At 44.7% G+C, this 23,225-nt stretch overlaps 1 protein-coding gene and 1 long non-coding RNA gene across 2 annotated transcripts in view; one reads left to right on the top strand and one right to left on the bottom strand.

The window, feature by feature from the left end:
* The window catches only part of IGF2R (insulin like growth factor 2 receptor), a 120,781-nt gene that overhangs the window by 26,890 nt on the left and 70,666 nt on the right, over nucleotides 1–23,225 (top strand). Inside the window, exons 3-6 of the mRNA XM_053591105.1 lie at nucleotides 10,896–11,020; nucleotides 12,961–13,059; nucleotides 17,387–17,519; nucleotides 21,227–21,356. Coding sequence (XP_053447080.1) covers nucleotides 10,896–11,020; nucleotides 12,961–13,059; nucleotides 17,387–17,519; nucleotides 21,227–21,356 — 487 coding nt within the window. The remainder of the gene's footprint in view (nucleotides 1–10,895; nucleotides 11,021–12,960; nucleotides 13,060–17,386; nucleotides 17,520–21,226; nucleotides 21,357–23,225) is intronic.
* LOC128585800 (uncharacterized) lies at nucleotides 4,143–6,702 on the bottom strand. The gene is made up of 2 exons (XR_008380112.1): nucleotides 6,000–6,702; nucleotides 4,143–5,906 (listed from the first exon to the last, which is right to left on the bottom strand). It is a non-coding gene; the product is annotated as an uncharacterized LOC128585800 (long non-coding RNA).

Below are 23,225 nucleotides of genomic sequence, written 5' to 3' on the forward strand. Positions count from 1 at the left end.
GTAACTTAAGTTACTGGGTGGGTGAAGTGGTCCCCAACTTTGCAAAAATGACTTTGTGTATAGCTGTATGTATGTAGCTATATTTGTGTACTCAATTATATACATTTATGATACATAATATACATGTCTATTTTGTGTTTCATAATAGTTGAAAATGGTAACAATTTGAATGTCCAACATGACATAAAATTAGGTTACTTCCATCCCATGGATACTATGCAGCGGGTCATTGTGAAGAATTATGTAGAGGTGTATGTGATGTAGAAAGATGTTCCCCGGGTGGTTCTACCTCCTCTCCCACGTTTTTCTGAAACCCCCTTTCCCCCTATTTCCTTGGTGTCCCCTCCCCCATCTCCCTTGTACCTTCTGTGGTCGTTTGATTCTCAGGCTGTGTATCTTTGCAAATGATCCCTCGTGTTAGGCTCTTATTAACAGTTAAATAACCTGAGAAGAATCTCAGGGAGGAAAGTGCAACCTTTCTTTTCCTAGGTTTCATCTCATTTCCCCAAGTGTACCCCTTCTGGTCAGGATCCCTCTGCCGTGTCCTTTGGTGAGGAAGGTGTGTCCAAGTAGGTCGGCAGCCTTGCTGGGTTATGGGGAGAGGGGTAGGGCAGGTGCCTGGAGGAGGACAGAGCAGAGGTGGAGGCAGCGCCGTGGTCCTTGGTGACTTGTGACCCAGGCACTTGGAACGGTGAGGTTTGCTCTTGGTGGATAGTCACAAGGTGGAGAGAGTGTGTGACCAGGGCAGGTATGGAACCTAGAAGAGGACGCTGGATAGGGGGGATGTGGCAGGGGCAGCTTCCTGTAGTGGTTCCGTCTCTAGTTTCGACTGGAAATTCCTATACCCAGTGTAGAGGGCTATTTAGAAAGCAGCACTATTTATACAGCAGTGCTGGCTCTTGACAGTTGAGGCCCAGCCCCAGTCTGATCTTCTATCCACACAGAGACTGTCCAGACTGAAAACACTGGCCAAGAACATTTGAGGCCCAGGATAGAGACCTGAGAAAGCACCAGCTCGTTCTGAATTCTCAAGTTGGACAAATGCTATTATTTGGTAATAATATACTTAGGGAATTTATAGGTGAGATCGCCAGTGACCTCATTGTTATCATTTAACAATTCAGACAGAGAGTGGCCATGAGTGAGGGTGTTGGCCAGTATTACTCAGGTTTTTAGAAAGAGGAAAAGGTTTTCTTCTTGACAAAGGAAGTGTGTCTTATAGCGTGTGGTAATAGCGCAGTATAGTGTAGTTAATAGAACATAGACTAATGCCACATACAGGCCAGTTACTAGGAGGAGGAGCTGGAAGATCGGCCTCACTGGACACAATTTGAGTATAACCAAGTTCTGTAGACTTTGAAAACAAGGAAGGAGAGTCAGTATTTTCTGATAAGTAGCGGATCCATCACAGATTTTTTTTTTTGGTGGTCATGTGGGAGGTGTTAATGTGATGGAAGGTGTCTTTAGAAAGTTGACTCCGTGGAATAGGAAAGGTTTTTTCAAAGAGAGAAACCAAAGGTAACTAGATGAGTCAAGGCTAAGTTACAGTTTAAGTTGATGATAATATAAATTGGCAGTTTCCAATCTCAGTTTTACTCCTGGACACACAGCAGGTACCTTTCCTAGAGCTTCAGGCTTCCAGGAGTGATGATACTTTCAGAACTACCAGTAACACTCCATTTCGTCATCAAGAAAGCAAATTGTATGAGTGAATGAGAGTGATGTTAACATTCGCATAGGGATAATCTTGAATCACATCTAATTTTGCTGATTTATATATACGGTAAAAATAAGTTTGTTGTGCATTTGTGTGCCAGGTTTAATGTTTTTAAGTAAAATATCTCACATAATTTATTCAGTTGCCTTACCTTATAAATGAAGAAACTAAAGCATAGGCTGGGCGCCCATCGCACAGTGGTTATGGCACCAGCCACATACACCGAGGCTGGCAGGTTCGAATCTGGCCCAGGCCAGTAAACAATGACAACTGCAACGAAAAATAGCCAGGTGTTGTGGTGGGCACCTGTAGTCCCAGCTACTTGGGAGGCTGAGGCAAGAGAATTGCTTAAGTCTAAGAGTTTGAAGTTGCTGTGAGCTGTGATACCACGGCACTCTACAAAGGGTGAGATAGTGAGACTCTGTCTCAAAAAAAAAAAAAAAAAGAAAGAAACTAAAGCATAAAATGGGTAAGCATCTTTCCAGAGGTTATGTGGCTGTGGATTTGAATGCTGACAGGCCATCTCCAGAGCCTGTATACTTATTCATGGCTGTGTATGAGCATCTGGGTCACATCTGACAGGTAGAGAGCTAAAGTAGGAATGAGGATGGGAAATCTGAGTGTGTGGCCCTTAGAGGACAATTGAGAAACTAACTTCTTATAAACTTGCTAGAAAGGAAAAAATGTGGCCTGGTATGGTGATTCATGCCTATAATCCCAGCACTCTGGGCTGTTGTGGTAGCTGGATCGCTTGAGCTCAGGAGTTTGAGACTAGCTTGAGCAAAAACGAGACCCCGTCTCTACTTAAAAGAAAAAAAAAGGAAAAATAGCTGGGCCTGGGTGTGGTGGCTCATGCCTATAATCTTAGCATTCTGGGAGGCCAAGGCAGGTAGATCCATTGAGCTGAGGAGTTCGAGACCAGGCCGAGCAAGAGTGAGACCCCACCTTTAATAAAAAAATGAAAAAAACTGAGACAAGAGGATTGCTTGAGCCCAGGAATTTAAGGTTGCTGTGAGCTGTCATGCCACAGCATTCTACCAACAGTGACAGAGTGAGACTCTGTCTCACAAAAAAAAAAAAAAGTAGCTGGGCTTTGTGGCGGGCATCTGTAGTCCCAGCTACTTAGGAGGCTGAAGCAAGGGGATCACTGGAGCCCAACAATTTGAGGTTTCTGTGAGCTATGCTGCCATGGTACTCTTTCCAGGGAACAGAGTGAGGTTGTCTCAAAAAAAAAAAAAAAAAAAAAAAGAAAAAGGAAAAAAATGTGAACTTTCAAGATAACCACAAAAACTGGAGCTCCCAATAAATAGAGGAAATGGAGAACTGGTATAGAAATAGCTCCAAATACGTGTACATGTGGGAACGTGAGCAGAAACAAAAATGTTGAGTGTAATTAGCTATTGTCTGTTAGAAAACAAAATTAGACCGTTCCTTCCTATCATATACGGAAATAACAGATCAGTTAAAATTTGGCAGTAAAAAGACAATAGAACATTGGGGAAAATGTAGTAAAATGTCATCTGGAGACTTCCTTAGAGAAATAGGGAAACCATAAGTAAGAATGGGAATATTTCTGCCTGAGTACATGTTAATGACAAAAGGCCGTCCCAATGACAAAAGACATCTGCTAGACTGAGAAAAACCATTTCCAGCATATGTGCCAATATGGTATTATGGTTAGAGCTTTCCTTGAAAATTGATAAGAAAGAAAAACAACCTGGGAGACTCTAAGAACAGGCAATTCACAAAAAAAGAAATGCAGCTGGTCAGTACAACTTCACTAGTAAGCCAGGGGCTAAGGCAAATCAAATAAAGATGCTATCTCGTTTTTCTTTGATTGAATTGGCAGAAATTTAAGTGTTTGAATCATAGAATGTCGGCTTAGAGCCTGGAAATGGGCACATTTATATATATTGCCAGAGGAAGGGGAATTGTCCTTGTGAATTTTTTATAGTGCCCTCAAAGGCAGTTTTTGTGCTAAGAAAAATATTCCCGGAGTGCTGGTATTACAGGTGTGAGCTGCTACTACACCCAGCCCCTTATGATTTTCTTAATAACATTTTATTTTTCCTTGATTTATTGTAAGAATATAGTATACAATGCATATAAACATATAAAACGTGTTAATCAAGTGTTTAGATTATCAGCAAGGATTCTGGCCAACAATAGGCTACTGATAGTTAAATTTTAGAGGAATAAAAGTTATACTCAGAGATTTGACAGTATGAGTATGACTAAGGGTCAACTATTTATAAAATGTATGAATCATTTTAAAATGTGTTCAAGATAAGATTAAGTTATAAATGGGACCAAATACGCACAGACTCCATAAAAATGGTTGCTAAAATGTGTGAGATTCATATATATAATATTATTTGCCTAAGTAGAAACTAATGCATGATTTTTAAAATTTAAAATAATGTACTTGTTTTTGACACAGAGTCTCACTATGTCACCCTTGGTGGAGTGCTGTGTTGTCACAGCTCACAGCAACCTCCAGCTCTTGGGCTTAAGTGATTCTCTTGCCTCAGCTTCCTGAATATCTGGGACCACAGGCGCCCACCACAATGCCCGGCTATTTTTTGTTGCAATTCTCATTGCTGTTTTAGTTGGCCGGGGTTGGGTTCAAACCCCTCATCCTCAATATATGGGGCTGGCACCCTATCTACTGAGCCATAGGGGCCCAGTAATGTACTTTTTTTTTTTGTATAGACAGAGTCTCACTTTATCGCTCTCGGTAGAGTGCCGTGGTGTCACACAGCTCACAGCAACCTCCAACTCCTGGGCTTAGGCGATTCTCTTGCCTCAGCCTCTGGGGTAGCTGGGACTACAGGCACCTACCACAATGCCCGACTATTTCCTTGTTGCAGTTTGGCTGGGGCCGGGCTTGAACCCGCCACCCTCGGTATATGGGTCCGGCGTCCTACCCACTGAGCCACAGGTGCCGCCCCAGTAATGTACTATTTTTTAAACCTAATTTAAGGTGTGAAAAAAACCCCCAAAAAACCACATGGCGCCTGTGGCTCAAAGAGTAGGTAGGGCACCGACCCCATATACCGGAGGTGGTGGATTCAAACTGCAAAACAACAACAAACAATCAAATAATCATAAGGAAGAGAAAATACATTTACTAAGTGCAAATGGAAGACATCATAACAGTTTCCACCATTGTCTTCACATTGAGTAGGCTGAGGAAAGGGAGAGGAGAGGTTGGTTTTTCTGTCTCCAGGGGTTGGAGAAGAGAAAGAAAATCTGTGACCGAGAGGACTCCGGTCGATGGTCAGCCATATTTGATTTGCCTTTTTTGAGTCCTTCAGATGTCTGAATTAACAACTGAAAAACTTTAGTATGGCAATAATTCTTATAAATGTAACAGTTTAACATTGTAAATATGATAAACTTAACATTTTCTTAGTCTAATACTATGTCACAAGATTAAATCAGTATAAACTTTGGAGTTCATATTAAACATTGCAATATACCTACCAAATATGTTGATATTCCTTCTAACATCCCAAATATCAGTTCTTTGGTTTTAGACTTCTTTTTTGATACCGTCTCACTCTGTCACCCAGAGTAGAGTACAGTTGCATCCATTAGCCTATCTCATAGCAACCTCAAACTCCTGGGTTCAAGTAATCTTCCTTCTTTAGCCTCCCAAATAGCTGAGAGTACAGGTTGCCGAGGTCTCTAACTCAGGCTGGTCTTGAATTTCTGAGCTCCAAGCGATCTTTCCGCTTCAGCCTTGCAGAGTGCTAGGATTACAGGCATGAGCACTGTGCCTGGCCAGTCCTATAGTTTTAATGTGATCTGAAGATAGGCCCTGTGAGTTACGAGGGACCCTGGGGAGTTTTTATAGAAGGAGTCATCCTGTGGGAGGACAGGAGGAGCGTTACCGGATCCCACAGGTTGAGAGAGCTGTGGCCTGCGAAGCTGTCTGGTCTCAGTCCTGCGGAGGTCTCCCATCTCAGTTGAGCACGCTGGCTGGTTTTCCAACGCAGTTGAGGGCTGGCTCCCAGCTCAGTTGATGAGCACCCGCATCGTCTCCCAGCACATTGGAGTGTTCTGCGCAGTCTCCTAGCGCATTTGAGCTCCAGCTCGCCTGGTCTCCCAGCCCATTTGAGCGCCCCCGCGTTGTCTGCCAGAGCATTGGAGCGCCCCTGTGCGGTGCACCAGCGCATTTGAGCACCTCGGGCCGTCTCCCAGTTCATTTGAGCTCCCTCTGGCGTGAACTCCTAGCGCATTTGAGCGCCCAGCACGGTCCACCAGCGCATTTGAGCACCTCGGGCGGTCTCCCAGTTCATTTGAGCTCCAGCTGGCGCGGCCTCCCAGCGCATTTGAGCGCCCAGCGCGGTCCACCAGCGCCTTTGAGCGCCTCCGGAGGTCCACCAGCGCATGTTGAGCCCCTCGCGCAGTCTCCCAGTTCATTTGACCTCCAGCTGGCGCGGCCTCCCAGCGCATTTGAGCCTCCAGCGTGGTCCACCAGCGCATTTGAGCGCCTCGGAAGGTCCACCAGCGCATTTTTAGCCCCTCGCGCAGTCTCCCAGTTCATTTGAGCTCCAGCTGGCGCGGCCTCCCAGCGCATTTGAGCGCCCAGCGCGGTCCACCAGCGCCTTTGAGCCCCTCGCGCGGTCTCCCAGTTCATTTGAGCTCCAGTTCGTATGGTCTCTTAGTGCATTTGAACCCCCCGTGTTGTCTCCCAGCGCATTTGAGCTCCCCCATGGCGTCCGCCAGCGCATTTGGGCGCCTCGCGTGGTCTCCCAGCCCATTTGCGCGCCCCCTGTAGTCTCCCAGCGTTGCCTTGTGCCTTCTGCCAGTGCATTTGAGCGTCTTGCATGGTCTCCCAGTGTATTTTGAGTGCCATGCACAGTGTCCAAATGCATTTGAGCTCTAGCTTGCGCGGTCTCCCAGTGCTGTCTCCTAGTGTAGCCTCGTAGGGTGTCTCTGCGCATTTGAGCGTAGCCTTTGTAGAGCAGTTCAGTGCTGCCTGGCGGTATTTCCCAGTACAACTGAGTGCAGCTTAGCGCTGCTTAGTATACTGCAGTGGGGGTGGGGAGGGCAGGGGCCACGCCCCTGTGGGCGGGGCTGCAGGGAGCTGTTAACTGTTCTCTGTCTGTGGGGTGCTGTCTGTGGGCAGCTGTCCACGGTTCACTCTCCATGGGGCACTGTCTACGGGCAGCTGTCTACTGTCTGCTCTCCGGGAGTGCGGTCCATAGGACGCAGTCCACAGGGTTCTGTGTTTGGTCACAGAGCCTCAGCAGTGCTTCTGTGCACTTTTGGCCAAACAGGTTAGGGAAAAGATTTTAGTAAAAGACCTTGCGTGTTTGAGGAAGAGAAGGAAGGTCCAGGCAGACCATGGTGCGTTCAGGCAGGTAGGAAAGAGGAGCCACTGTACTTAGTGTCAGCCTGGTGCCCTGAGGCAGCCCTGAGCATGGTCCCCTCTCACTGGCTTCTCATTTTCATCCTCTGTCATTCTTCTCCACCCCCCACCTGTAGGACTTGAGGTGTAATGATGGACGTCATCATTAGTCTGCGGACTAATCTTTTTTCGTTTTTCTTGACAATAACCACCGTCTGACCGTGTGTTTCCTCTTCGCCCTTTCACATTTTAAACTCTAATCCTCCCCTTCAAAATCTATGTATGTAATTAACTTTACAAAGACGTACATCGTAATATGTGTAACTTTTTAGGACTTCAGTAATAACAGTGATGTTGCTAAAAATCAACCATATTTTTGCCTTTTACTGTGGTTTATTTCTAACTGTTACAGTACATTATTGTATGGATTTACCAAAGTTAACTTCTCTCTTCTTTTGATGGGCCTTTATGTTGTTTCCAGCGTTTTGCTATTATGAAGAGTGTTCAGTACTTGTTCATGTTTTCATGTTTTCTGTTGTGTGTGTTCTAGATGTGTGTGATTTTCTCTTGTGTGTGTATCTAAAAGTGGAATAGGTGGTCATAGAGTACATGAATATACAATTGTAGCACATAATGTCATGCTGACTTAAATAGCCAACACAGGAGAGCTCTGACCCATCTGAGCTCCAACACTTGGTATTTAGATGGTATACCATATAATTCTTCGATCACCAATGATATCAAACATCTCTTTTATATTTATTCTTCTATTTGATCACGTCTTGTCCATTGAATTATCTATTGCATTGTACCTTTTTTAACCTAACCCTTTCTGGAAGTTTTAGAATTTTCTCTTTGCCTTTGATATTAAAATTCAGCATAATGTAGCCAGACTCGGTGGCTCACAACTGTAATCCTGCTACTCTGGAAGGCCGAGGTGGGTGGATTGCCTGAGCCCAGGAGTTTGAGATCAGCCTGAGCAAGATCAAGACCCTTTCTCTACTAAAAATAGAAAAACTAGCCAGGTGTAGTGGCAGGTGCATGTAGTCCCAGCTACTTGGGAGGCTGAGGCAACGAGATAACTTGAGCCCAAGAGGTTGAGGTTGGTGGGAGCTGTGATGATGCCGCAGCACTCTACCAAGGTTGACAGAGTGAGACTCAGCCTAAAAAAAAGAAAAAAAATCAACATAATGTGACTAGATGTGAGTTTTTCTTTATCTCTTTGTGTGGTATGCTGTATGCCCTTTCAGAGAGGTCATTCATCTTCCTTTATTTCCTGGAATTACATGTAAATTGTTTTTTGTCCTTGTATAAATGTGTGAAGATGTTCTTGATGTCTGTTCTTTGTATCTCCCGGTTTATATATATTTTTTTCCTTTAAACTGTTTTTGTATGAATATAAAATTTTTTTTTTTTTTTTAGAGACAGAGTCTCACTTTATCGCCCTCGGTAGAGTGCTGTGGTGTCACAGCTCACAGCAACCTCCAACTCCTGGGCTTAGGTGATTCTCTTGCCTCAGCCTCCCGAGTAGCTGGGACCACAGGTGCCCGCCATACCGCCCAGCTATTTTTTGTTGCAGTTTTGGCTGGGGCCAGGTTCAAACTTGCCATCCTCGGTATATGGGGCCAGAGCCCTACCCACTGAGCAACAGGCACTACCCGGAATATAAAATTGTAAATAGAGCTAGTAAACCTTATAATCTTCCCTGCCCCCAAATTAGTAGAAGTCTTTTATTGCCTTATAATAAAAGTGGCACACCTCTTGTTTGGGCAGCTGGATGACTCTTAGGTCTTTTTCTTCACTGTGGTGAACTGTTTCTTCTTCAGATACCAACCAATAATTTTCTGATTTTTTTTTTTTTTTTTTGAGACAGTTTCACTTTGTCACTCTTGATAGAGTGCCAGCAACCTCAAACTCTTGGGCTCAAGTGATTCTCTAGCCTCAGCCTCCCCAAGTAGCTGGGGCTATAGTAGGAGCCTGCCATAATGCCCAGCTATTTTTGGAGATGAAGTCTCTCTCTGGCTCAGACTGGTCAGGCAATCCACCTGCCTCGGCCTCCCAAGTGCTAGGATTACAGGCGTGAGCCACCATGCCCATCCCTTCTGATATATATATTTTTAAACTGTTGTGACTTACTGACTTTGAAACAAACTGAATGTTAATTCCTTCAAGAATTTAGCTCATCATCCTGGGCTCAATATACTCAGCAAGCAACACTTGGCCTCCTGTAAACCCTTCGGATGTATTTTTCACCCAAGAAATTTCAGATTTTTAACCAGCGACCCATTCTCTTGGGTAATGATATTGATGGGAAGTGAACATACACGGACCTCGAGGATCTTGTCATGGAAGCTCAGCAGAATACCCTTGTCCATGTTCAGCATGTGCCTGCAGACATCATAAATCATAGCTGGTTCCTTTGAGTTTTTCCACCATTTATCAACTCCAGACCTCTTTGTTTTCTTCCCAAGGAGACTGAGTTCTGCATTGACGTGATTGAAGTCCTTCCGCAAGTTTCCTCTGGGGCCCTTCACAATAACTGTGTGTCCTCTCAGAACCCTGTCCTTGTTTCCTGGAACGTCAACAGTTGGCTTGTCGAGAGCCGCCCTCTTCTCACAGTCGATACAGCAGAGAGCTCAGTCTTTCCTTGTAGTTAAGGTTTTTGTAAGAGATTTTTTTTTTTTTTTTTTTGTAGAGACAGAGTCTCACTGCACCGCCCTCGGGCAGAGTGCCGTTGTGTCACACGGCTCACAGCAACCTCCAACTCCTGGGCTTACGCAATTCTCTTGCCTCAGCCTCCCCAGCAGCTGGGACTACAGGTGCCTGCCACAAAACAATTTTTTTGTTGCAGTTTGGCCGGGGCTGGGTTTGAACCCGCCACCCTCGGCATATGGGGCCGGCGCCCTACTCACTGAGCCACAGGCGCCGCCCTGAGACTTTTTTTTTTTTTTTTTAACGTTAAGATTTCTGCCATGTAAAAGTTTGGATTTTGATGTTTATATCTTTAATCTATTGAAAGTTGATTTTTGTGTACAGTGACAGGTGGAGGTCCAATTTATCTTTGCCCACGTGGGCGATCATTTTGTTTCCAGTTCCATTTACTTGATGGCTTTTTCTTTTCCCACCCATCTGTTACTACTACGTGAATCAAAAGTTTGACGCACCTAGGTGTCTCTGTGCTCAGTCCTTTAGTCTGTTGGTCTCAGTTCTGGTCTGTCAGTTTATTCCAGGGCCAACCCCCATCATAATAATTTTATATAGCCTTTTTAGTCTGGATTATTAATGTTCCAGACAAACCAAGATATCACTCTACTTACGGTCATTTCTAAAGAATTTTGCTTTTATGCCTTGTGTGATGGTACGTATTAAAGAGTTTTAGGAGCTAAATTAATACATTCTGGTTAATGTTTTTGAAGATCATACTGGTGCAAGGTGGATGGGGTAGGGGATTCTGAGAGATGAGACTAGAGTGGGGCAAAAGGGACCAATGCAGAGGCTAGAGCCCGAGTGCAGGCGGGGATGGTGGTGGCTTTGGTGGTGGTAGAGAAATGTGGATGGATGGAGCTTCCTGATGTACGTTCTGAAGGTAACAGTCCAGGGAAAGACCGTACTCAAGGTGAGGCAGTGGGTCGGGCTTGAATAGCTGGGTAGGTGGGGAGGCCGCGTCTGAGATAATGAATTCTGGGTAGGGACAATTTTGTAAGGTTATAAACTTTCAGATAAATTATAGTGTCACTTTCACTTTGCTTTTTCTTGGAAATAGCTGTACGGTTATGTATATTTTATAGTTTTTGTTCATTGTCTTCATTCTCCAAATAGGTGACTCTCATCTGAGAAGTGCGACTACATCTATTCTGGAATTCAACACAACAGAGAACTGTGAGCCGCTACGCGCAAATCACAAACTCCAGAGTAGCATCACTTTCCTGTGTGGGAAAACCTTGGTGAGTCCACAGTTGCTTTCTGTTTTTCTTTTGTTAAAAATGTTTGCCCCTTGGGTGTTGTTGCTTTAGCGGTGTTTCAGGAATAAGTGAGAAAAATTAAAAACACAAACAGAAACCTCAACCAAATTACTATCACCCTCAAGAACCAAAAAGTAAACAAATCCCAAATTTAGTTACAACTTCTAACTGTAACTGAGCCACATGCTGCGTAAGACTATAATTTAGAGTGATTAGTGTGTAAAAACTCAGTGTATTTTTTAATGTTTATGTACAGGCATAGTTGTTTTTTCTTTTTTTTTCCTTTCTTGCCGGGCATGTCCAGCTCATGCCTCTAATCTCAGTGACTTAGGAGGCTAAGGCAGGAGGATTGCTTGAACTATTGCACTCCAGTTTGGGCAGTGGAGCAAGATACCGTCTCTTAAAAACAACAACAACAAATCCTCCTAGCATTCCATTTTGATAGTTTTGAAGTCAATGTGTTAGTTTTTTTTAAAAAGTATTTTTTAAATTGAAAAAATAAAAAGAGGGCGGTGCCTGTGGCTCAAAGGAGTAGGGTGTGGGCCCCGTATGCTGGAGGTGGCGGGTTCAAACCCGGCTCTGGCCAAAAACTGCAAAATAAATAAATAAATAAATAAAATAAAAAATAAATAAAAAGGTATTTTTTCTTTTCCCATTTACAGTGAATTGGAGAGATCCAAATCTAAGCTTTTAGGACATTACTTGGTTTTTTTTTTGAGGGACATCATTGTGTCAACTGTAAAGGATTATGTTTGTTCTGATGTTAAGTATATTGTGTGTGATTTGTTGATCTTAATCTTTAGTTTTTAGAAAGAGATGTGCAGTAAATAATTGCTAGCTTTTAGGAGAAGCAATTGTTACACAAGTCGAATGTTCTTGAATCACAGTAAGAACCCAAGTGTTTAGGAAAGTCAGGGTGCTGCCAAATTCCTTAAAAACATCATTTTAGAATTTGGGCCTGTGGCCTTTGCATCTTCAGGTCTATAAGGTCTCATGAGAAGAACTTTGGAAATAGAACTAATATTGTTCATTTTGGATCAGCTTATTAATTACACTGTCATACACTTTGAAATCGTAAAAAAAGTCTGTTTGCAGCAGCATGAAATTGAAAGGTTCATGCTATATAGCTGCTGTTGTAACTAATTCCTTGAAGAATTCTGTGTTTGCCATGCAAGAAACAGACCTGAAGGAGAGTTCCCTAGATTTGCTCGTGGAAATGCAGAGGTTAATTTCTGCTGTGCTGTGAGTCACCCGTTGATGCTATGACTGACCAGCTTGGAGTCTACTCTGGGGGAGGATAGCAGGAGGCATTGCCCTCGAGGGTGGGCCCCTGCAGTGAGGCTGGTACTTTAATCCTGTGATCTGGTGGGGGCATTTACTGGGTTGGGTGCAGATGGGCTGCTCCTGAGGCCTCTTCACATGAAGGATGAGGTCACATTTTCTGGATTGGATTTTTTTTTTTTTGCAGTTTTGGCTGGGGCCGGGCCTGAACCCACCACCCCTGGTATATGGGGCCAGTGCCCTACTCCTTGAGCCACAGGGACCGCCCTCTGGATTGGATTTTGTTGGAATTTGGTTAAGAGAACATTTAGAGTGTGAGAGTAGAGTGACTCTGAGGATCACTTCCTGTGAACTTACCGTTCTTAAGTAGTTGGGCAGTGGAACAGTTTTGGACTAGTTGCACTAAAATTCCAACATGATTTCATGAAGTTTTGTCTCAAAATTTTTGGTCTGGGAACCTCTCGACGGCCTCCTTTAACTAACACAGCTGTGTTCCTCTGCCCCTCTCCCTGCCCCACCCTTCTTGTAGCTGCCTTTTTTTTTTTTTTTTAAATTTCAGTAGTCTTTACTGTGTCTTAATTTTAAAAAGAAACTTTACAATATGCAGTATGGTAACTTATCTTAAATTTTCTTTTAAATAGGGAACTCCTGAATTTGTAACTGCAACAGAATGCGTGCACTACTTTGAGTGGAGGACCTCTGCAGCCTGCAAGAAAGATATATTTAAAGCTAATAAGGAGGTAACAAGGAAACTTGAAGGTTTTGTGCTTACGAGGTAAACGATGGACCTTTTAGATTTGAAAGACACAGCCTGACCTTTTGGAATGAAAATCTTTTTTAGTTTTCAAACTCCATTTGAGTAGAGATGCCATGTGATTTAATTGTTAAAACTTTTCTGGGTGTTGTTTTTTTTTTTTTTTTTTTACAGAGTCTTACTTTATCGCCCTCAGTAGAGAGCTGTGATGTCACAGCTCACAGCAACCTCCAACTCCTGGGCTTAGGCGATTCTCTTGCCTCAGCCTCCCAAGTAGCTGGGACTACAGGTGCCCGCCACAACGCCCAGCTATTTTTTTGTTGCAGTTTGGCCAGGGCTGGGTTTGAACCTACCACCCTTGGTATATGGGGCTGGCACCTTGCCCAATGAACCACAGGTGCCACCGGTGGTTCTTATTTTTAGGACAGGGCCTTTAAAATATCACAAGATACAATTTTTGGTCAGATTGGAAATAAGAGTTGCTCACCTATATAAGGCAAGTTGGTTCTTCTTGGTTTCTGGTGGTGGGTGATTCAGTAAAGGAGCTGAATGACATGATGGGACTTGGGTTTAGATTATTCTCCCTGTCTTTGGAATCCATCGGTTTCTGACCTTGACTGTGTTATCTTCCCCTGCACCTGGCTTCCTGCCTGTGGCAGCCTGCTCTGATAAGTCTCCTCTGCCTCCCTCCCTGTTTTTAATTGTTTGATGTCTCTCCTCAGTCCCGAGTGGCTTCTGGCTGAATTGTGAACCCAGGCGACACACACGCATATAGAACATGTGTACAAACACACCTGTTTATTGTGTACAATGTGATGTTTTGAAATGTGTAGACATTGTAGAATGGCTAAATCGAGCTAATTAACATGCATTAGTTTTGTGTTTTGAGAACACTTAAAATCTGCTTTCTTGGTGATTTTCAGGAATGCAGTACATTCTTAGTAGCTGTGGACCCCATGTTGTGTAACGGAGCTCCTGGTCAGTCCTTCCCAGCCTGGACCTCTGTGGTTGCTCTATCCCTGGCTGTCTCTGGTCTGGGGCAGAGCGACAGTACTCCGGCTTTTCCCCTGCTACTCCCCAGATCTCAGAGGTGGTCTTTGTGTTCACAGTCTTGGTTGGTTGATTATTCTCTTTTCTCCATTACTTTTCTGCTGTTAAGGATTGAGTTGAAAGATTCTCCCAGGATACAGGAACTCACAAACAATAGCGTTACTGGTGGCCTAATACCATGTAGTTTAAGAAAGGCAAAGAGAGGATGTTTGTTCTTTAAAAATCCAATCAAATCAACTTAGGAATAATTGTCCTTGATTTTTTTTTTTTTTTTAAGAGACAGAGTCTCACTGTGTTGCCCTCCGTAGAGTGTGGTGGCATCGCAGTCCACAGCAACCGCCAGCTCTTGGGCTTAGGTGATTCTCTTGCTTCAGCCTCCGGAGTAGCTGGGACTACAGGTGCCCGTCATAATGCCCGGCTTTTTTTTTTTTTGTTGCAGTTTTGGCTGGGGCCAGGTTCCAACCCACCACCCTTGGTATATGGGGATAGCGCCCTACTCACTGAGCCACAGGCACCACCCTGTTCCTGATTTTTCAAACATGGTCATCTATAAACAAGACGGTCTCATGTGAAAGTGGTGGAGTCAAGTGTCGCCTTAGGGAAAAGAGCAAAAGGACTGCTCTGTGAGAGCAGAGTGCAGCATGGAGAGTTAAGCCTGGTAATTAGGAGGCGGCGTCCAGTTTAAACTGTTTGAAGACATTCTGTTAGTGATGGGGAAGCATCTGAGCTGGAGCCCTCCCGTGACCCCCTCCGCTGAGTCTGAGTTGCTTCCTGTGGGGGAGGCTGGCGCCCGTCCCTGGCTCTCCTGTTATTAGACCCCCGACCTCCTTCCCTTGGCCCTGTAGCTCACGGGCCAATTCCTGCCTGCGGGCTTTTTTTTCTTGGTTCTGCCAGAACCAAGAATGGTTTTGACATTTTTTCCCCTAGGTTGTTTTATTAAAAAGAAATGAATATGCAGCAGAGACCAGTGTGATCCACAAAGTCTGAAATATATACCGGTGGGGTCCCTTACAGGGAACCTGTGCTGATCTCTGTTCTAGATTGTGTTTTGGGGTGGGAGATGGAGGTACAGTCTGTTTTTCTCAAAACAGGGACATTTAATTTCTCTCAGTAGCTGATCTAAAGATGCGTGAGGCGTGTTTAATTTGTCCTCAGCGTCTCTTCAGGTGTGGATGGCAGCTGGGCTCCTTTGTTCAGTTGTCTTTCATTGAGACCTCATTGAGGATTAAGCAGGAGGAATTGCATAAGTTTGAAGTGATTCTTGATTTCTGGAGTCCCTGGCTTCTGTTAGGTTCTGGACCTTGTCCTAACTTGGTTAGTCCTGCCCTGGTGACGAAGCTGTTGTTTTGTTTATTTTTGTCAGTGGGGGGCATCGCAGCCTGACATTCACATTCAGGGGCTCAGTTTTTTTCTGCCTCAGGGATACATGAATTAGATGGAAAAGAACTTACGAGCATAATGACTAGGAAAAATGTAGTGTGTCACCACCGCAGATCTTAGTAAAGCGTGTGAACTTTCTGTATGATTTGTTGTCTCCTTATAAGCTGTGGGATGGTAACTTTTAAAGATGTATTGAACGTTTTACGTACAATGCTCATCATTCCTTAAAAAAAGAAATCCAGTTCTTGTTTAGTTTAGTATCAATGTGGTCTTAATTTCCACACCTCACTGATGTTTCCTCATTTCTTTTATTAGTTTCGCTCTGTCAAATTTAGAATGATTTTGGGGGGTAAATTTAACTTGGTTGTCCTGATCAACACCTTTAAAACTGTGTTGTAATGCTGTTCAGTGGATGATGGTAAGGGATTTTAGGACAATTGCTTTATTAAAGCACCGTATAAATGCAATGGGAGGTTGCACAGTTCAAAGCTGGCCTGTTCGTGGTCTCACCGGAGTTGTGTAAGTCCGATTAACGGACACAAAATGCTGTCCGCCCCTTCCTCACCGGCTGCTGGATTCCTGGCCTGGTTCATGTCCCCAGAGCTGTGCGGGAAGTGGGAGGACAGGCTCTCGGAGCCTGGACTGTTTCTCAGGCCATGACTGCAGTTCCCAAGGCCAGGAAGATGGCCGGGACTTGGCTGTCCCGGGCTGGTGCGCTGGCCTTGCCGTCTCAGTGTCTTGGTGGCTCTGTCCCCTCTTGCTCCTTTTTCTGCCACAGGCTTGTGTGTGGCCGGCTCGAGAGCCGATCCTCATCCTACCCAGTCAGCTTGCGCCCCTCTTGAGTTCGTGTTTTTATACAGTCTTGCTGTGGGATGACAAGCTCTTTTGATTTGTGGATTATGGACATGTGTGGTTGTAGCCCAGCTGCAGTCCTCCTCTTCCTTGGATTGCCTTTCTGTGGGAATGTGGCAGGAGGCTTGTGCTGCGAGCCCTGGAGGCCACCCCCGCCCTTCCTAGAAGAGAGGCTCTGGTGACGGAGAAGCATCTTAGGCCAGGGCTGATTTTGCCTTGAGGACACGGCTGAAATGAATTTAAGGCTATAAGAGACGTGTAAGTGGTTTGATCGACTCTGTTAGCTCTCTGTGAAAAAGGTTAGTGGGTGAGAGCATTTCCGCAGTTTTGATAAACATCTTTCTAAGAAAAATTGAAAGCTAAATATTAAGCAGTTCACTTTTATATGTAGACTCACCTGTGAATTGCTTCATTCTAAAAAAAGAGACAATTTTTAGGAAATAGATCTGTGGAAAGTAATAAAATTACATTGAAATGATAGAAAACACAGATGTTTAGAATATTCATTGGAAGGGGTTGCTATTGTGTCATTTTGGAAATAAAATTTATGGGGGTGTTCCAAATAAAGTCAGGACAGGAGTTGATGTTCACTCGGCGACCTGGATCTTTTTCCTCTCGGGTACATCTTTGATCTTGAATACTTTGCCTTCAGAACTGGCAGAACTCTTAAAGCATCAACTGTAATGACAGGTTCCTTGACATTTGTAAAAGAGACTCCTGGGGATGAGAGAGTGGCTGTAGAAGGATTGACTGGTAAGGACGGATTAAGAGTCTGTCTTAAGAAGAACTCATCTTCTCATTAGGATTTGCTGTGACTGAGCTTCTGTTAGGTTCTGGACCTTGTCCTAAGCCTTGGTTAGTCCTGCCATGGTGACAAAGCTGTGGCTTTATTTTTGTCACTGGGGGGCATCGTGGCCTGATAGGCCCTAAGGAATGGAGACCAGTGTTGTATGACCTTGGTCCTGGGCTTTTTGATCCGCCAGTCCTAGGACGTATGTTGAAGCCTAGCCTTTCCTCTTGTTCTCTTCCAGGTGCCGTGCTATGCATTTGATGAGAAGTTGAGGAAGCATGACCTAAACCCACTCATCAAGCTGAGCGGGGGCTACTTGGTGGATGACTCCGACCCGGACTCTTCTCTGTTTATCAACATCTGCAGAAACATAGGTAGGAGCCTGTGAGAGGTAGGGGATGGTGGTGGTGAAGGATTCTTACAAGGCTTCACTATCTTTGTCCTTCTGCCCTTTTGTGTCTTGGGACATCCATTGCATGGATGGGGCTGGCTCAGAAAGTGTTTGTCCTGAAAGATGTTCTGTTTGGACAGCCCACTCCTCAACCGCCTGTAAATTCTGATTCCATGTCTGTGCTCCCTGTCCCCATCCCCCCTTAAATTCCATCCAAACTATTGGTCCATGATGAGAGTTTCTCTGCCACACATTCCAGGTTTCAGAGCATGCGGAAGGGTTGGTCCAGCCTCCTGTGTGTACAGAATTCTGTGGCTTTAAGTTACAGGCTTGGTCCTTGGTCATGATGCATATTTTGGCTGAAGTCAGCTTCTTCCCTGGCTTTCTCTATAGATGCCAGAGGAAGTGCAAGAAGCTTTAGACTCCTTGGTAAATTAACGAAAGGCTGTACATAAACAGGGCCATGGTAAGTTTCACTAAGCCTTTAAGCTAGCTTTTAGCTAGTTAGGTTTCTGTTATTTATTTATTTTTTTTTTTTTTGAGGCAGAGTCATTTAGTCACCCTGGGGGTTAGTGCTGTGGCGTCACAGCTCACAGCAACCTCAAACTCTTGGGCTCAAGGGATCCTCTTCCTTTAGCTTCCCAAGTAGCTGGGACTACAGATGACGCCACAGTGCCCAGCTACTTTTGGAGCTGGGGTCTCTCTTCCCTTAGCCTCCCAAGTAGCTGGGACTACAGGTGCTGCCACAATGACCAGCTACTTTTGGAGCTGGGGTCTCCCTCTAGCTCAGGCTGGTCTCAAACACCTTAGGCAATCCATCTGCCTTGGCCTCCCAGCTAAGCTACCCTGTTTCCCCGAAAATAAAACATCCTCCGAAAATAAGACCTACTTACAGGAAAGATAAGACGTCCCCTGAAAATAAGACCTAGCGCATCTTTGGGAGCACACCTTAAAATAAGACACTGTCTTATTTTCGGGGAAACAGGGTAGGTTTCTAAAAACTAACTTCACAGTTCCTTAAGGGCTGTGGATTGTTAGTCCTGTTGACTAGGACTTGTCTTTTTGTAGTACTAGCCACGAGTAAATTTTGCTGGTGCTAAACTAATACAAAGATCATTTTTAGTGTTTTCCTTATATTTCTAATAGTACCTAATGCTTGTATTTATTTATTTAAGTCTTGTTTTATTTATTTATTTATTTTTTTGCATGACAGAATCTTTTTTTTTTTTTGTAGAGACAGTCTCACTTTATGGCCCTCGGTAGAGTGCCGTGGCCTCACACAGCTCACAGCCACCTCCAACTCCTGGGCTTAAGCGATTCTCTTGCCTCAGCCTCCCAAGTAGCTGGGACTACAGGTGCCCGCCACAACGCCCGGCTATTTTTTGGTTGCAGTTCAGCCGGGGCTGGGTTTGAACCCGCCACCCTCGGTATATGGGGCCGGCGCCTTACCGACTGAGCCACAGGCGCCGCGCGCGACAGAATCTTAAAGCTGCTGCCCTGGGTAGAGTGCCCTGGCATCACAGCTCACAGCAACCTCCAACCGTTGGGCTCAAGTGACCCTCTTATCTCAGTTTTTCTATTTTTAGTAAAGATGGGGTCTTGCTTTTGTTCAGGCTGATCTTGAACCTGTGAAATCAATCTACCCGCCTTGGCCTACCAGAGTGCTAGGATTACAGGTGTGAGTCACCATGCCTGCCAGTACCTAATGCTTTGTCTTTAGAAAAGTTTAGAAAAAAATCTTTTTTTTTTTTTTTTTTTTAAGACAGAGCCTCAAGCTGTCGCCCTGGGTAGAGTGCCATAGCACCATAGCTCACAGCAACTCAAACTCCTGGGCTCAAGTGATTCTCCTGCCTCTGCCTCCCAAGTAGCTGAGACTACAGGCACCTGCCACAATGCCCAACTATTTTTTTGGTTGTAGCCATTGTTGTTTGGCAGGTCCGGACTGGATTTGAACCCGCCACCTCAGGTGAATGTGGCTGGCACCTTAGCCGCTTGAGCCACAGGTGCCGAGCCAAAAAAAAAATCTTAAGAATAAACCCAAGGCAGGGTGGTATTGCTGGGTATGTAAATTATTCTTTAAACTGTACTGATACATTATGTATCATCTTGTTTGTGTATTTCTGTTTTTTCTTTTTTTTCCCAGACTATTCTATCTCTGCATAGTATATTATTTCTAAATAGTTAAACATAGTAATTATACCCCACACATGGCTCAGCAGAAGTGACTGGTGATAATTGTAGGTTTTTTTGTGTGTCAGGATACTGTGTTATTCTTTTATTCTCCAAGGGCAGCCTTCCTTGTTCTTTTGGGAAGAGACTGATATTATAGATAAAATCTTTGTCTTAAATTGGTCTATAACTCAGGCTTGGTTATAAAGTTGAAATATCTTGTAGATTATTAAATTCTGAAATAATAAGCTATTTTGATTTGGAAAACATTTAGACTTCTGGTCTTTTATTATTTTGAAGATTATCTGAATTTGCTGGCTGTATAAGCATTTTTCTTTCAAATTTACTGGCAATTGGAGTTGAATTGCATGATTTTGATTCATGCTAGAAGTGTCCCAGGTTTTGCTTATTCTCCATCACCAGGAAATTGCTCTGAACCTCAATCCGAGTTTGAATGGGACTCGCAGAACCTCACGTGCGGTCTTAGGTTTGCTGCCATGTGCTTACCTCCGACACTCAGCGCACTTGCGTTATGTTTTGCCTTCAGTAGAGCAGACAGTTGTCCTGTTTAACACTGTGTCCCCGTGAGGGTACAGTAGATGTTAATTGTGGAACAAACAGCCCATTAAGTGAAAGGTCATAATACTACCTCACGTGTGAGGACTGGGGCGTCCAAGGTTTGCTTCCCTGTTGGTTAGCTCATGACTCCTCACCATAGAAGGTATAATAACCCAACCTTCTCCCCCGTTGATGCGGCAGTTAAATCCCAAGGTGGGGTGGCATTATTCAGTCACTCATTCATGGAGAAAAAGTTTTTGAATCCCTTCTCTGTGCAAGGCTCTAATTTAGGTGCTGGATTCTCGCGTTGGAGTCAAGTAGGTGAGGATTCATAGTGAGCAAGCAAACCCATGGTGTCCCATGTCAGTGATCGGGCCTGGTAAACACACCACAGGTGCAGAGCCCTGCTGGAGCCCTTGGCTGCGGGCAGTCTGTGATGCCTGGGTGTGTTCTAGGCTTGTTGGTGAGTGCTCTTCTTTAATCCTTACCCAAACCTATGAGGCTGCACACTGGCAACTGGGTAGCGTTGTAGTTAGACCAAAGTTATGGAGGTGGTAAGTGGTCCGTCTGGGGTGATAACCCAGAACTGTGGGTTTATTCCACTAATATTCTGATCTTTCCACTGCTCTGCAGAGCATTTTCTGTTCTCTTTGTATCTTGAAAGGTGATAGTGCTAAGGTTAGTGCACGTTAAGAAGGTGGGTTCATTCCTCAACTGCAGCTGACGTAAAAATCTCTGTTTACGTCAAGGGCACCCCTTCTACACCAGTGCAGAGCTGGCACTTTGCATTCTGTGACCCTGACCTTGGTTTGGAGGTTAATTGCTTACCCAGGGTATCAGAATGGTTACATACAGAGACTTTTAAAAATTTAATCATTTGTTTAAGGGAACCCCAGACCTGAGGTATGTGATTACCATTCCTGACACTTAGTCTGACTTAATGCAATGTATGATGTTTTACAGACTTACTACGGGACCCAAGTTCACAGCTGCATGCCTGTCCGCTTGGCACTGCCGCCTGCTTGGTGAGAGGAGACCAGGCTTTTGACGTTGGCCAACCCAAGGAGGGGCTGAAGCTAGTGGGCAAGGACAGGTCAGTTGGAGACCTCACTGCTGTTGGAATTTTTTTTTTTTCTTTTGAGACAGAGTCTCACTTTGTTGCCCTCGGTAAGGTGCCATGGTGTCACAGCTCACAGCAACCTCCATCTCTTGGGCTTAGGTGATTCTCTGGCTTCAGCCTCCCGAGTAGCTGGAACCACAGGCACCCACCACAATGCCTGGCTATTTTTTGTTGCAATTTGGCTGGGGCCAGGTTTGAACCCACTACCCTCGGGATATGGGGCCAGCACCCTACTCACTGAGCCACAGGCGCCACCGTGCTGTTGGAATTTTTAATCCTCAACAAGAAACTGACTTCTAGGGAGTCGCAACAGCATCTTTTTCCAGCAGGGTTCAGATGGTCACTGTAAAATGCCTACTTTCCATGTGCTTGTAAGATCATTGGTCAGTCTGCTCACTTTCTAGTCACTTGTCTCTTTAGCAATAAAAATATCTGCCATGACCCAGTCCCTAGTGCACATATAATTGCCTCTGATAGTTGTCATTCTGTGGCACCCGTGAAAATGATTTTCTGTCTTTGGGGACAGGAAGAGGCAGTTTGTCAGTAACCTTCCAGGGTGCAGAGTTACCTCCTGCGTTGGGTGTGGTGGGCACCCTGGTCCCCAGTGGGGCTAGCATGCTTCTCCTCTGAGCTGTACTGTCTACGTCCATCTTCCTTTTCTCCAGCACGTTGTACGTGATCTTGTCCTGAGCGTAGAGCAAGGACTCTGATTTCCAACCCATCCTAGGGGCCTTTGGTAGATGTCTTGTTGGGCTTTGCTCTAGTCTGGAGCTAGTGTCGTGTGTGGCTGGTTGTAGAAAATGGTATGCAATTATAGATTGCCCTTTGCCCTCTGCCCAGGAAAGCACAGGAGCATAATGTAAATTGAGAAGCGCTTGGAATCTTCTGTGTTGTGTTCCGTAAGGAATACTAGAGACTAGTGCCTTAAATCACAGAAGTTCGTTTCCTCGTGGTCTGTGAGACTAGAGGTCTGAGATCTCGGTGTTGCCAGAGTTGGTTTCTTCTGAGAGCTCTCTCCTTGACTTGTTAGTCAGCCATCTGCACCCTGGCTGTTCCCACGGCCTTCCCCCTGTGTGGGTCTGTGTCCTAATCTCCTCTGATAAGGGCTTCAGTCCTATGGCTTAATTGTCCACTCATGTGACTTCACAGTATTATTATTTATTTTACTTATCTCTTTAAAGGCCTTATGTCCACATAAGTCACATGCTGAAGAACGGCTTAGGGCAGGGGTCCTCAAACTGCGGCCCGTGGGCCACATGAGGCGGTGTGATTGTATTTATTCCTGTTTTGTTTTTTTACTTCAAAATAAGATATGTTCAGTGTGCGTAGGAATTTGTTCATAGTTTTTTTTTTAAAACTATAGTCTGGCCCTCCAGTGGTCTGAGGGACAGTGAACTGGCCCCCTGTTTAAAAAGTTTGAGGACGCCTGGCTTAGGGTTTCAACGTCTAAGTTAAAAAATGGAAAGGGGGTGATGCTAAAGTTAGCGTATTTCAAGGAGAAGGTAAAACAATTCAGTCTATCCCAGTGTCCTAATAAGTGACAGATGGGTAATTCTTAATACCAATGATTGAATGAGTAAAGATTCAGTAAAATGTGGGGTACTGACTGAACAAAGCCTGAGCTTGGGCTGGGAGAAAACGCAGGTCATCTGTTTTCAGCTGTCCTGTCTGGGCAGCCAAGGAGCAGGGCGCCTCCCACAGTGAGCGAGGTAGGCCCTGTGGCTGGTGCCTGGGGGTGAAGGAGGACCCTGGTCTGTGACTGCTGTGTATCTTTAGGTTAAATGAAAAGACCTTTGGCTTGCCCTTAGAAAGTGTTGTTTAAGGAGGGAAATGACCTTATAG

This window comes from Nycticebus coucang, chromosome 5 (assembly GCF_027406575.1).
Source record: "Nycticebus coucang isolate mNycCou1 chromosome 5, mNycCou1.pri, whole genome shotgun sequence".
NCBI classification, from domain to species: Eukaryota; Metazoa; Chordata; class Mammalia; order Primates; family Lorisidae; genus Nycticebus; species Nycticebus coucang.